The 14,234-nt window shown below is 50.8% G+C and overlaps 1 protein-coding gene across 1 annotated transcript; it reads right to left on the minus strand.

The window, feature by feature from the left end:
• Nucleotides 1–13,080: 13,080 nt before the first annotated feature.
• On the minus strand, nt 13,081–14,010 carry LOC144543019 (ubl carboxyl-terminal hydrolase 18-like). Its single transcript, XM_078291053.1, has one exon. The coding sequence runs from the start codon at nt 14,008–14,010 to the stop codon at nt 13,081–13,083; it is 930 nt and encodes a 309-aa protein (XP_078147179.1).
• Between the last annotated feature and the right edge of the window lie 224 nt (nt 14,011–14,234).

Raw genomic sequence — 14,234 nt, forward strand, 5'->3', positions numbered from 1 at the left:
AGTAGACTCCCAGGACCTTCCCTGGTGCGCTCTTGTGAGGGTATATCATAAACACCAAAGCAAGGGTTCTTATTTTTTTTTACTTTTTTGTGACAACTGATGAGATGAAATCCGCCACGGACATCGAAACCTTTGAAGAGCTGGCTCTGCCCGATGGTACCGAGTATCCGGCTTGCTGTTTGTTTGTCACGGCCGTATTGGACTGTTGAGAGTGTCGGTTGTTGTAGGTGGCGGCGGCGGGCTTGGGTTCCGCTGCGTCTTCTGTGTCCATATTGTCCGATTCGCCGCTCTCGTTGCTGGAGCCTTTGTTGCCGCCCTTTGAGATTTGCTTCGAAAGTTCACGTAGTTCGTTCATCAATTTAGAGATATCCCCCGGATCCTGATCATCCTTGGCTTGTTTGCGCACACGCTTGTACGGGGTGTCTTTCGCCAACCTCTGCAACGTATCTGTGTTACACTGGTTAGACAAGGACTCTTGTGACGTCGAGCTGCGCTGCTGTTCTAGTATGACGTCTCTTACGCTGGACTTGATCGAGTCCAGCATCCTCTCCTGATCTTTCAGGGACGCTGCCTGTCTCTCAGACTCCTTCTTGTTATACTCCATTGCTATCTTCCTCCTTTGCTCCTCGGTCAGAGTCTCGTACTGAAACGATCCGTCGCTATGATTTGATACACCTCTTGGGTTGTAGAGACACGCCTGGGTTCCAAAGAACCCTTGTCCATTCTGCTGCTGAGGATTCCACAGATGCTGGGTTTGAGGTTGCATAAAATGTTGAAGTGTGGGGGGTGTCTGCATGAAACTCTGCGGAGCTTGTAGCTGCTGCTGAGGCTGCTGCTGAGGCTGTTGCTGAGGCTGCTGCAAAAGTTTGATCAGAGTATCGATTTGGGTCTGAGTAGTGGCCATTGTATCTTCTATCTGTTCGGGTTTAGTATCTCGTGTAGGGTCTGTTACGCTGGCGTTAGTATCTTCGTCAGTAGGTTTAGTACCAGCGCAGAGTTTAGTTTTCACCCCGGTACGTCTGGTGAAGTCCTTAGCTCCTTGCACCGTGAACAGTGTGTCTGGATCGTCCGGGCATTTCAGTATCTGAGTTAGTACGCTATTCTGAACCTTCATGGCCTGTAATACATCCTTGAGCACTTGCACCTCGGCGGCTTGGTCTAGCACGGCCTTCTTCAAGGATTTCACTGTCTCTATGATACTCTGCCCCTCGGAGCTCTCGTCCGATACATCGGAGTGACTCTCGACCTGCGCATCCGTGACCCCGGAGCTCTCGTTAGGATTGACGCCTGCTTCGAGGACCGAGTCCTTCAGGCTGGAAAACCCCAGCCTAGTCATGGTCTGGGCCAGATCATTAGCTGTCACCAGCGTGCAAAAGCAGCCCGGTCTCATGGGCACGGAGACCAAACTACACTCCTCTGTCACGGGGCCGCTCCTGTTATCACCAACTGTGCCTAGGCTGAAGCCCATGCTCATCTCTGGGTTCACGACGCCCTTGGTGTACTCGGTGTCGTTGCACGCGACGCAGCTGTACAGGAAAGTTTTGTCGACGGACTTGCTGTGGACGTGCCAGTAGCACTTGACTCGACCAATGTCTTTCTTGTCTTTGTGCATGAACACAGCCTTGCCGGGTTGGAACTGACACGCTCCGGAGTACGACATGTCCTCCCCCGTGATAAAATCTTTCCTCGACTCTGGGTACACCTCACCCTGCGCCACTCCGAACACGCTACACATCCCCACTAGGAACTTGTCACTCCCACTTGAAACAATGCCGGACAGCGCTTCTGTGTAATCGTCGTCGTTGGTACCGTAGCACTCTTTGCAGAAGATCGGTACAAATAAAGACTGGTCCGAACGCAGAGCCTCTTCGGGGTACTCTCCTCTGTCGGCGTATTTGACTAGAGTCATGCTGGTAATGTTTAAGACGGCTCTATTCTTGTCGCTGTTTGACATTTTCACAAATGCACACTGGTCTTTCGTGCAGAACACGGGCCCCACCCTAGACCCCTGGCTCACCAAGGGGGTTACGCCGCTCGAGGACATCGCGACCCTATCCTCTATCCGCTGCAGAGACGAGGACCTCGGGCTATATTACCTACCCTTTAACGCGAACCGGAGTCGGACCCTTCCGCGTTGGCATTGAATATCAGATGGTCTCCCCAGACAAACTCCTTGTCAAACTCTATCAATTTCTGGAGCGCGAGATTAGAGATGTGTGTCACGTTCTCCACTGTGCAATAAGGTGGAGTGCTGGTGAACGGGAAGGTGCGACCGCAGCCGTCTGTTCCTTGGGTGCGTGTGAGCTCAGATATCAGTTCGGATAGCTTCACGAGGTCCGATAACTGGAGCTGGAACATCCCCCGTAAGTACGTTGTCGTGTCGAGTTCGGCAAAGTCGCTCTCGTGAGCCGGTGTAAACAAAGCGTTTTTGCACCATTTACAATGTTCACTGTTTACTATGACAATTAAGTGCTTGGAACTCGTACGGAATACGCAGTGGTTACCCCACTGTAAGCCGCAGCGCGACGTGATAACACCTCCGCACACCGTGAATGTATCGCTCTCGATAAATCCCGCCACCGCCTTCGAAACGTCTCCGCTTTTTACGTCAGCTGACGATGAGTGAAAGCGGTTCTTCTTCGACTTCGTCTTCTTCTCGTTCTTTGTCTTCCTTTCAGCAGCCGAGCTGCTCTTCATCCTCGCGTGAGGTTGCCCGAGCGAGTCTCCCCGAGAGAGGGCCCGGGAATAAGAGGGTAAGGGTGAGAACGGACCCGGACGAAATCAACGAACAGCCTCCCAGTAAGAGCCGAGCCGCTGCTAACGGTCGTCACACTCGGGTTTCGCAGGGAGAGAGGCGAGCAGCCGTTTCTATTAGTAACCCTAACACACCCCGCGACAGGTCTCCCAGCGCGTCAGAGTCGAGAGGCGATCGAGTCCCGGGCTCGCGAGCCACACCGAATCAAGGTTATTCCTCAGCCATGGCCGCGGACGCTATATTCCGCATGTTCCCCGAGCCCGGCGAGCACCAGGATCGCGATGTGGACAAGATCAGCGAGAATGATCAATTCATACAAAAAGAGTACCCGATGCTGTACATGAACCTGAACGCTCACGACCACCCCTCCATAGTCGACGTGCAGTACGAAAATGAGAGCACCAGCTGTCCTTTGTGCGAATTGGACAGGAACACTTTGGACTCCATCAAAGTGCTTAAGCCCCACGAGGTGAAGGATTACCTAGACTCCTGCAACCACAGATTCACAGAGGACCAAGTCAACATTCACCTGGCTCACTCCGTGAGGGATGAAGATGTAATCGGGGTGATACAGAACATGTCCGTGGACCTGATCGGCAAATCGGAGGATTTGCCGATCAGGATTAAAAAAAAAAACCCTACCATAATCCACCTCCTACTCCACACCCATGAGGCTCACACTGGCCCTCTCGCTCTTGTGGCTCCCCTACCCTACAATAACCCTTACGGCTACGCTCCCTACGTTTGGATCGCCGTTGGCAAATGCAGCGCCGAGAACGGCTGGTGTCAGGGCAACAGCCGCAGCGGCTTCGCTTTGAGCGTCAACGACTACAACCGCACGGCCGACATTTGCACCCACTACTGCCCGGGGAAAATCTACGCTTACTGGAGGCCCTTCCGATACTCGCCGGGTCTCACCAAGTATGAGACTGAAAGCTCCGTACTTGGCGCCTACGTGAGGAGGCTGGACAGATCGTCCTGTCTCACGGTGCCCGGAGGGTTCAAGTGTTCGGATCGCGTTGTCGAGAACACCCCGTTGAACAAGATATCGATTTTGCTCCACGCCGGCCCTTCGAACAGAGACTATTACTTCGGCGAGGACCCGATGGTCGACTGCGGACCCGACCCTCAGTGCGCAGCCTTCAAGCTCTTGAGGAGGACGCTACACGCACCCGCTGCGACCAGAAAGTGGCCCGAGACCGAGGATGTCCTCACTATCCGAAACTCCCCTTACGCCTGCGTGCTCTCCTACGTGGGCCTCGGGGACGCAGAGTCCATAAGCACCTGTTACGCACAACTAGGGGACAACTGTTTCGTGTCCGAAGGTAACAGGTTCTGCATAGGCAACTCCGTAGCCCCTCAACTGGGTATAACCAACGCCGATAGTGCCGCATCAGCGCCCATTGCCATATGCGAGGTCTCTAGTGCCGCGAGCATAAAGGACCGGGACCCAGCGTATATACCTACAGAGATCAGAGACTTTCTCATACCGTCCTCCTGCGACGCCACCATCCTCTCTTTGGACCGAGCCGTGTACAGATCGGACTATCTTTCGGTCGCGCTCGCCGTAGACACTTTCTACACGGTGTCCGAAGCCGGCCACGTAATCATGAAGGTCCCGTTCGACGAGTGCCTCATTCCATTCGCCTCCACGAGCCGGGGTTTCACCCGAGCCGTCGACATCGTAGCCAAAACGCTGTCCAAAGTGAAGGTGTCCACGTTCTCGACAGCAATCATGTTGGACGCGGACGACTGGGGCACGACGCAGTGCTCTCACGTAAACTGGCGAGACGCGAATTTCACGCGAGCCGCCGCCAGTCTCGCCTCGGCTCTGCTCAGAGAAGGGGTGTTGAAACTCTTCCTCAGGCTGCCCAGATCCCACAAACTCTTGGGCGACATCGACTTCTCGCAGCTGGACGCGTTTGCGGCTTTCATGACGCCCCAGGGATCGGTTGAAATGAGCAAACCCGGATACTGTCAGAACATGTGGGCGTCCGCGAACGGAGACGAGTCCTCGGAGGGCGTCATGCCGTACCTATTGGCTCTGCTCAGGCAGGGAGTCAAGGCTAACAAGATAATCTTCACGCTGTCTCTCACAGGGGGGCTGAAGATCAGCCCGCTCGAACGTAGAGACTCGCAGCAGGCCGAGATCACTGGCGAGCTCTCCCTGGCCGACATGGAAACCAACACTGTGTTAAAGTGCGAAGAGGACCTCAACACCAAGTGCTTCTTCGGGACCAGTGCCACCGTTTGGGCTAGGGACGTCATGGTCAACATCACCGTAACCTCAACCTCCTTTGAGACGCTCAAGCAGTTTCCCGAACTGGTGGCGGTTGCGTTCGGCATCAACCAGTTTGTCATAACCCCGGTCGATTCGGATTTCAAACGAGGCGTTCGATCCGACACCCCCGCCATACTGGGTATCACGTCAGCTGTGCACAGGCTGAGGGACTGGAAGAGGCAGCAGATAGCGGCCGGTATATCCACTGTGGCGACTCGGTCGCGCGGCAGAAGCTGGCGCTCTGCTTCTGATTTCGGCGACCACGGGGTGATCAAGCTGGACAACGTCGTCATCAACATCCCCGAAAACCGATACAAGGACCCCGCCTCTGGCTCCAAGAACTGTCTAGACCCCCAGTACAACATAGGCTTGAGTAACACGGTGGTGTGTCCCGGACTTGTAGCCGTTCATGGGGCGCTGGGTATATTCAAGGAGCCTCACAAGGAAATGTACAGCACCAGCTACGACAAAATCTACATAGCCGATTTGTACAAGCTCGAGTCGTGCAGCCCGGGTGAACCCAGCAAAAAGGCCACCGTCTCCACTAAGCCACCGCAGATCGCAGTCAATATCAACACCCTCATCCCCACGATGGACCGCAACCATTACATGGTAGGCATCCTGGATTCGGAACAAGTGGTGGAGTACGTGCCTCCCGTGAACAAGGTGTGCACCGCCTACAACACCGGGGAGACCATGCACAATGTGAACGTGGTCTCGATAGACGACGGCTACACGGTTGACAAACCGGTGGTTGAATCAGAGCACGGGGTGATAGTGAAACCGGTTCAAGTGCTGTATTTCGTAACCAAGTTCACTCCGGGCGTAGACTACATCAACCTCAACGTCAGCTGCGTCAATTACGACGTGAGCGCTCTACGACCCTGTCTGATTGCCATATGCGGAGGTGACAACAGTTGCAGGAAGGACTACGGGAGGCTCTGCAACTCCGCGCACGAGATCATCAACGACGCTCGTAGAGCCGGAGAGCTGATGAGGGAAGGCCTCAAGGAGTTGGCTGTACAGGAGAAGAAGGCTATGATGTACGAGCTGCCCGACAATGCGCCCTTCCCCTGGCTGGACAAACCACTTGAGAGAGACCGCCCCACCAGGCGCAAAAGGTTTCTCGGGATAGTGACAGGAGGGGCCGCTTTGGGTCTCGCATGGCATGTATCCAATAGAGTGGACAGCTTGCAGGAGCAAATGGACAACATGAAAAACGAGTTTGTCTCAGTGGGCAGGAGGCTAGTCGAAGTGAGCAACAAGCTCGACAACAACATAGCCATGGTCAACGGCAGGATAAGCGAGCAGGAACGGAAAATACAAAAGAACAACGAGATGGTCAACAACAATTTCGCCATGCTGAGGGACGCCATGATGAGGAACACGGAGGCAGCTTTGCGCGACACCAACGTCAAGTTCTCGGTCATGGCCAGTTATCAAATGTGGTACGCTCAGATGCAGAGCGTCACCCATCAGATGATGCAGGCCGCCATGCACACCAAGTTCATGGCCAGGGGAGTGGAAAATTGTCTGAGGCAGATAGCGTCAAAACGTTCGGGAAGCTGCCCCAGCGGCATGGCGGTCATGCAGAATCACCCCGGTCTGTCGGAGTTCCCCACCGTCGGCGCGGCCCTGTACAAAGACAGAAAGCTTTTCATAGTGCACTCGGTCCCCGGGACTGTAGAGAAGACCCTAGTCAGAGGGATCATACCCATGCCTAAGATTAGCACAGACGGAGTCCCTTGCTGGCCTGACTACAACGTGTGGTTTATAGACGGCAGGTATTACGAACCATCCGACTGTTACGGCGAGTACTGTCACAAGCCCGAGCCTCACGATAGGTACCTCAGGTGCGTCAAGGATCCCAACGAGTGCAAGACGGTATGCGCCCCTTGTCATCGAGGTATTTGCTACCAGGATAGAAAGGTCACTTGGATGGAGGGTTCAGCCGCGGTAGAGATCGAGTCTCCTCCGCTGAAACCTTTCTCGAGACCGCATATATCGGACGGCCCCGTGTCTTTCTCAGATCTATTGAAAGACAGCATTCCGGGAGTGCCCGAAATGGACATACTGCAAGCCATAAACACCAGCGTGCAGCTCATCGATGTGCGAGAGGATCTGGAGAACATCACAAAAAGCCTAGAAGAGTTTGACAAGCGGTACAATGAGATGACTGCCAGCAGGGTCACGTTCGGAGGATGGCTTTCAGGGTTCGCCAGTGATGCGGCGCTATGGACCTCTGTTGCTATACTCATGGCTTGGTGCACCGGGCTCTCAGCTGGGATCGGGTACATGTTTTTCTGTGGAGTAGGAGGAGGAGGAGGAGTACGAGTAGGAGGGAGAGTCATACGCACAAACTATACACAAAAGAGACGGTCTAAAATGTTATAGATAACTGCACCCTTGTAAATGTGTATTATGTCCAAACGTGTGATGTATATAACATTTTATTCCTTTGCGTTTGGATGCTTGAATAAATGTCCTGTGTGACATACGATCTTGTGTGTGTTTGGTTGTGTCTGTATGATATTAAACAGTGATCACGAAAACAAGGTTTGAGAGCATAGCGGGGGCACACGGGTTAGAAACACACTGCTTTTCACATAACTTTTTTATTTCACCACTGCAAATCGTGCAGGCTTACTCTTCATTGACATGTGGTTGGACATTCTATCCCCAGTTAGACAGACCAATCCTTGAGCCTTCGGTGAGGGCCCGTTGTATAAGCAAACCTGAGTCAGATGAATTATTGGTCTGAAAAGTGGGGGTTGTATAAGCAAACCTGTGTCAGATAAACGATTGGTCTGAAGAGTGGCCGGGTGTTGGAAAGGCAAACCTGTGTCAGATAAATGATTGGTCTGAAAAGTGGGGGTTGTATAAGCAAACCTGTGTCAGATAAACGATTGGTCTGAAGAGTGGCCGGGTGTTGGAAAGGCAAACCTGTGTCAGATAAATGATTAGTCTGAAAAGTGGGGGTTGTATAAGCAAACCTGTGTCAGATAAATGATTGGTCTGAAGAGTGGCAAACCTGTGTCAGATAAATGATTAGTCTGAAAAGTGGGGGTTGTATAAGCAAACCTGTGTCAGATAAATGATTGGTCTGAAGAGTGGCCGGGTGTTGGAAAGGCAAACCCGTGTCAGATAAATGATTGGTGTGAAGAGTGGCCGGGTGTTGGAAAGGCAAACCTGTGTCAGATAAATGATTGGTGTGAAGAGTGGCTGGGTGTTGGAAAGGCAAACCCGAGTCAGATAAATGATTGGTATGAAGAGTGGCTGGGTGTTGGAAAGGCAAACCTGTGTCAGATAAATGATTGGTCTGAAGAGTGGCTGGTTGTTGGAAAGGCAAACCCGAGTCAGATAAATGATTGGTGTGAAGAGTGGCTGGGTGTTGGAAAGGCAAACCCGAGTCAGATAAATGATTGGTCTGAAAAGTGGCCGGGTGTTGGAAAGGCAAACCCCCGTCAGATAAACGGTCATTGTATCCAACCACAGTACATATACTAAAGCCTGGCATGTAAAAGCCCCTTACAGCAGCCACTTGAGCATTACAGCCTGTGAAGCTTTGAGAGGTACATGACTAGCTCCACTCTTACACTGTGAAATACAGTGTACTCAGTTTCCTGTATAGCCCTGCTGATATCAACACAAGAAAGGACTTGACATCGTTTTTATTGGAACAAGTGGCTTTCATTCTGCGATATACACACCATGGAGGACGATCCCCCGAAGTTCATCGTGACAGAATACCCTCCGTGGTACTCGAATTCTGAATACCAAGGTGAGTTATTCAGCTGTGAAAGCACAGAAGGACTGTTTCAAGAAGTGGCCTCCCTGATGGTATACAAGCAACGGGACCTATCTGACAGAGATAAAAGCTTCAAGCCTAAAACCGTATACAAGAATATCAGGAATATGGTAATCGACCAAGCGGAGAGTATACAGCAGAAGCCTTCACGCTCGCTCTTGCTTGCATTGATGGACCTGGTGGACATTCAAGGTGGAAACGAATTGGAATCTATGTCAAGCGTAGACAAGGCCGGTCTCAAACACGTGCTGCTGGCATACGGTAACTACACAAACTTCTATATACCGACTAAAGAGCTGATAAGCCCCAGTGGTAAGAAGGTGATTCCCGTGGTCACACAATATTCTGAAAAGCACAACCTGGTCTACTGCGACAGCACTAGATCCATGATCGGAACCTACACTGTCTTTGTCCCGACAAGCGGGAAACGCAAGGGAAAGGCGTACTTCATACAAGAGGTACTATTTGTGCCGGGACTGGAGAGTCTCAAAGTGCTGAAAGAGGTAACAGGTGACAAGTTTGATTTTTGGGACATGACCCTGGAGGTGCCCACACACTCTACAGCTGTCACTCCTTCCTTCCAACAAATCCTGCCCGCTCAGTTGCTGCGTAACGAGGATAAAACCCTGCCTAACCAGATGATGTGCGCCGATGATAACGCCCTGATCTCTCACATGGAAGATATACATCCCATGTGCTGCGTTGTAGGGCCGGCTTCAGCTGAAATATTGAAGAAAAAGCGTGAATCGAGCGTGGACTGTTTCAACGAAAACCAAGTAAGATGTGATCTGAAGCAGTTCCACTACGACGACGGCTGCGCGCGTACTGTATACTTTAGAAGGAACGGTAAGTGGCTGGATGGCAAGCGGGTGAACCTGGTCCCGGTCGTCGCCTTGAGAGAGGATCAGGCTCGGGCTCCTGAGCTGTACGTGTCTACCACAGTTAGGTTTATGAGGGCCGTCAAGCACTGTTGCGTCAAGGGCAACGGGGAGCTAGTAAGCTGTTGGCAAGCCACGATGAAGGAATTGGAGAGGGATACTTTTATCAGTGGACCCGACATGGATCAGGGGATACACAATCTCGCCTTGATTGCGTTCCTCAAGCGGGTGCATCCGACCAGCTGGTCGAATTATTTACCCAAGCATGTCGAGAGCATGATTATGGACCCTATAATGGTGGAGGTGGTGGAATTGGCCATTAAATTAATGGACAACAAGATCCCCAAGGCGTTCGCGGTGGCCGAGTTGCTCTATTGTCCGATTGAGAAAGTGCAGGAATGTATGAGCTTTTGGGAGAGGTACTCCTCTGACAACAAGATTCACACGGCCGTAAGGAACAAGCGTATTAGTATAGTGCAGGCGAATATGAGACTGGACTGGGCTGCGTTGGCCGAAATCGCCTCCAGTTACGGCCGAAAGAAATATGGTGAGGAAAACGTCGAAATGACTTCAAGGTGGGATGACTCGTTCAAACATCTGACCTTGGAGAACGCAGCCAAAGCACCCAAGATCTGGCACGCCCTGGCGAAAAATGATATGCCCAAGATAAAGGACAAAGATGAGAAGGACAAGGAGATGACACAGCTGCATGCTAACGCCAAGGTGCTCTTTATAAAAATATTATCGTCTTTCCGGGGTACTCCGGATCAGGTGAGTCTAGGGGATTATTCGGATCGGTCTATGGTTAAATCGTCCAAGTTTCAAAACAAGAAGAGGGCTCTGCATACCAAGCACCCTGCTACCAAACGAGTTGGCAAATGTGCTAAGAAAGAAGCACGTTTTGACCCCAAACCGGCAAAGCGATTTTGTTCGACTTCTTCGGCTTCTAAATCCAACAAGAAGACTTCAGCTTCTAAGCCGTCCGGATCCAAGAGCGCCAACAAGGGCCGTGATTCGCAAGTACACGGCCCGCGCTGCAGGTATAGTGAAGACGAGGACGATTGGCTGTTCAAGGTGGATGAAGTGTACTGTGACGAGGACGAGGACGAGGATGAGCACGACGACGACAAGGACGAGTATGAGATACCAGGCGATGATTTGGAGGCTACAAAGGACTACGATGAAGCCGAGAGTCTTGATGAATACGATTACAGTGACAACTTTCTGGTGCATGACCTACCCTCCGATGAGGAGGAATTCTGCGAGCAGGTTAAAAGGAAGGCAGAAAAGGCCAAATGTAAGACAAAGAATGTTAAGGCGGGGCGCAAGTGTAAGCTCCTGTTGAGTTCAGAGTCCGAAAATGACTCCCCCGAGCCTGCCTGTAGTGTTATGATGGAGGAAAGGGGGAGATTTAAACGCACACCGCAATCTGACTCTGAGGAGGAACACATCAAGCTGGATGTGAAGCGCATCAAACGTACAAAGGGCAACTATCACTCTGAGGAGAGTGAAAAGAAGCGCAGCAGGAGTGTCAAGGCGGTTAAAAATAACCCTACTCAGCGCTTTGACAGAGAAGCTAAAACTTGTACTAACAGGAAACACAATAGGAAGTATGATAAGAAGTGTGAAAAGGTCAAGCTTGTTAAGGACAAACAGACCCACAAGCAGGACTCCTCTCTGTACAAAAGGAAGCTGTCCAGTTCGGAATCTGATGACGATGACTACGAGGGAGGGGTTAAACTGAGGGAAAGTACAAAGGAGATCAACACTTTGAAGATACACCAGACACGCTGTCCTGTGAGCGACACTGACTCAGTGAGCGTGAGTGACCCCGAGCAGGAGGATATAAGACCACACAGTAGGAGCTCGACTCAGAAGGGCGGGTCTGTCAATACGCCCAGACAGACATGTGAAAAGACAGAAGCGTCTGAGAGGTCCATAGAACAAGAGGCTGTCGAAAGACGAGAACACAGCAACCGTGCCAGCCCTAAATCGTCACATCGGAGTCCTGTTTTTCCAGAGTCCAAGGAGCTGAAGTTAAGTGGAGAGGCTGCAGAAACAGTGAATTCTATCGCTCACGCTGTGTGGCGTACTGACACTCTTGAACAAGAGTCATCCGATTACAACGAGGGAGAGTGGGCCCGTGAAGAGTCTCGGCTAGATAGAGAGGCGGACGCGAACCGAGCTGCCGACCCCATCGCAGCTCCAGGCTCGTGCAAGGAGGACGATTCTGATGTCGAATTGGACGATATTTCACATAGACTAACCAACAGACCCGAAAGGGCAGGTTGTAGCGACCTTGAAACAGGCTCTGAGGAAGAGGACTCCGAGGAAGACTATCTTGTTTCTATGTGAGATTGGTTATCATGTCTTCCCGTGTGGTGAAAATGAAAAAACCTCGCCCCGGCCCCCAAAGTGCTTTTATGATACAATATTTAGAGGGGCTGGCAAACGGCGTGTGTATCTCCCAGTTAGAAGGACCTCGGTCCTCTGTAGTACTGTCAGATAGGTATTCTAAACCAGATTCTAAAGCAGAAGAACCAAAGGCTCTTAATACTCTGGATTGTTATTTTGATAGGAAGTGATAGCTGAATATAAAACCTGTAACCCCCCCACATAAAAAGCGCTTCTAGGATAGACATTTAGAGGGGCTGGTGTGTCTAACGGTGTGTGTATCACCCAGTTAGAAGGACCTCGGTCCTCTGTAGTACTACCTTAGACCTGTGTGATAATATTGTGCATGTATGTTACTTGGCATCGTCCTTATATGCGATAATAAAATGAAGATAAAGACCAGTGTATGTATCACGAGATCTTTATTTATTCCACATAGACACAAGAAATGAAACCTGTGATATTTAGAGGGGCTGGTGTGTCTAACGGTGTGTGTATCACCCAGTTAGAAGGACCTCGGTCCTCTGTAGTACTACCTTAGACCTGTGTGCTAATATTGTGCATGTATGTTACTTGGCATCGTCCTTATATGCGATAATAAAATGAAGATAAAGACCAGTGTATGTATCACGAGATCTTTATTTATTCCACATAGACACAAGAAATGAAACCTGTGATATTTAGAGGGGCTGGCTAACGGCGTGTGTATCACCCAGTTAGAAGGACCTCGGTCCTCTGTAGTATTACCTTAGACCTGTGTGATACTATTGTGCATGTATGTTACTTGGCATCGTCCTTATATGCGATAATAAAATGAAGATAAAGACCAGTGTATGTATCACGAGATCTTTATTTATTCCACATAGACACAAGAAATGAAACCCATGAAGTTGGTTACACAGACTGCACAGGTACACACAAATTCTAGTATCATATACACATGGGCTATCTTGCCACAATAGGTTTAATTGGAGCTGTCTCTCCTGCGGTACATGAGCATGTAAGCTACTCCATCGTAAAAGTTAGATCCTGCTTCGTAGGTTGACTTCACAGTGTCCCACGAGCACAACCTAACTTGAGTGTCGTCCGCAAGATACCAAGTGTCATCTCCCCGCACATAAGCACTGTAATGTCCACTGTAGTGACTACCACAGTGGGCTATGACGGCGTACAACTCGTATAGAGCGTCAGCGGCCGCTTCGGGTTCTTTCATGATGTATTTCAGATCCAGAGTCTCGGGGAAAGCGAGGCGCTTGTCTATCTTGACTAAACTAACGGTATCTCTGCCAACGTTTTTAACGCGTGCGATCCACATACATACAACGGGGGGCAATGACAAAACCTTGCTTGTGATTTCGATCTGGGTTCTAGTGTGACAATGTGCACAATGGTAGTCACACATTGTCAGCGTGTTGTCAGAGTACTGTTTGATGTATTCCTGCAGCTCGGCAGGAAGATTATCTTCGATAAACACGGGGATTGTGTTCAACTTATCGAGTGTAGACTTGACTACGTTGCAACGGAGACAGCGTATACGTTTCTCCATCTTGATGTCCCACAATTGTCCAACCTTTTCAGCAGGCCCGTCGTCATCTGTTAGAGCGTTGAGGATGCACTTGAAGACGAGGTCTGAGTCCTCCTGAACCTCGAAAGACAATCCACTGTATGCGCTCATGGAGTCTATGAGAAAGCTCGGGTCGCATGATCCGTGGTTGTTTTTGTCCATCTCGCAAATGAGACCCTTGAGCATCGCAGCCACCGTGTTCTTTTTAGGAGCCCGGTATTCTTGTTCGTCGATGTCCCGAATGAGACCCCGTAGCTCGCGGGTGCCGTACAGGCACTGCACCACGCTGTTGATACTACAATGGGTCCCGTAATTGATCAAGCCTCGCATGGTTGAAGGCGGACAAAGATCTCAGCACAAGCAGCAGAGTCAGTAAAGTGTATACATGTCCTAAGGACCGTTAGACTGCGTAAATCCGTAAATGTAGTATTTAGTAGTCTGTCATGCTGAACGTTGTCGTACTCTGGAACAGCTCTCTGAGAGATCTCGCAGATCCCAGTTTGGTCAGCAGAACCACGAGGATCGTCATCCTGTAATACTCGACAGTTAACTCG

This window comes from Centroberyx gerrardi, chromosome 21 (assembly GCF_048128805.1).
Source record: "Centroberyx gerrardi isolate f3 chromosome 21, fCenGer3.hap1.cur.20231027, whole genome shotgun sequence".
Classification (NCBI taxonomy): domain Eukaryota; kingdom Metazoa; phylum Chordata; class Actinopteri; order Beryciformes; family Berycidae; genus Centroberyx; species Centroberyx gerrardi.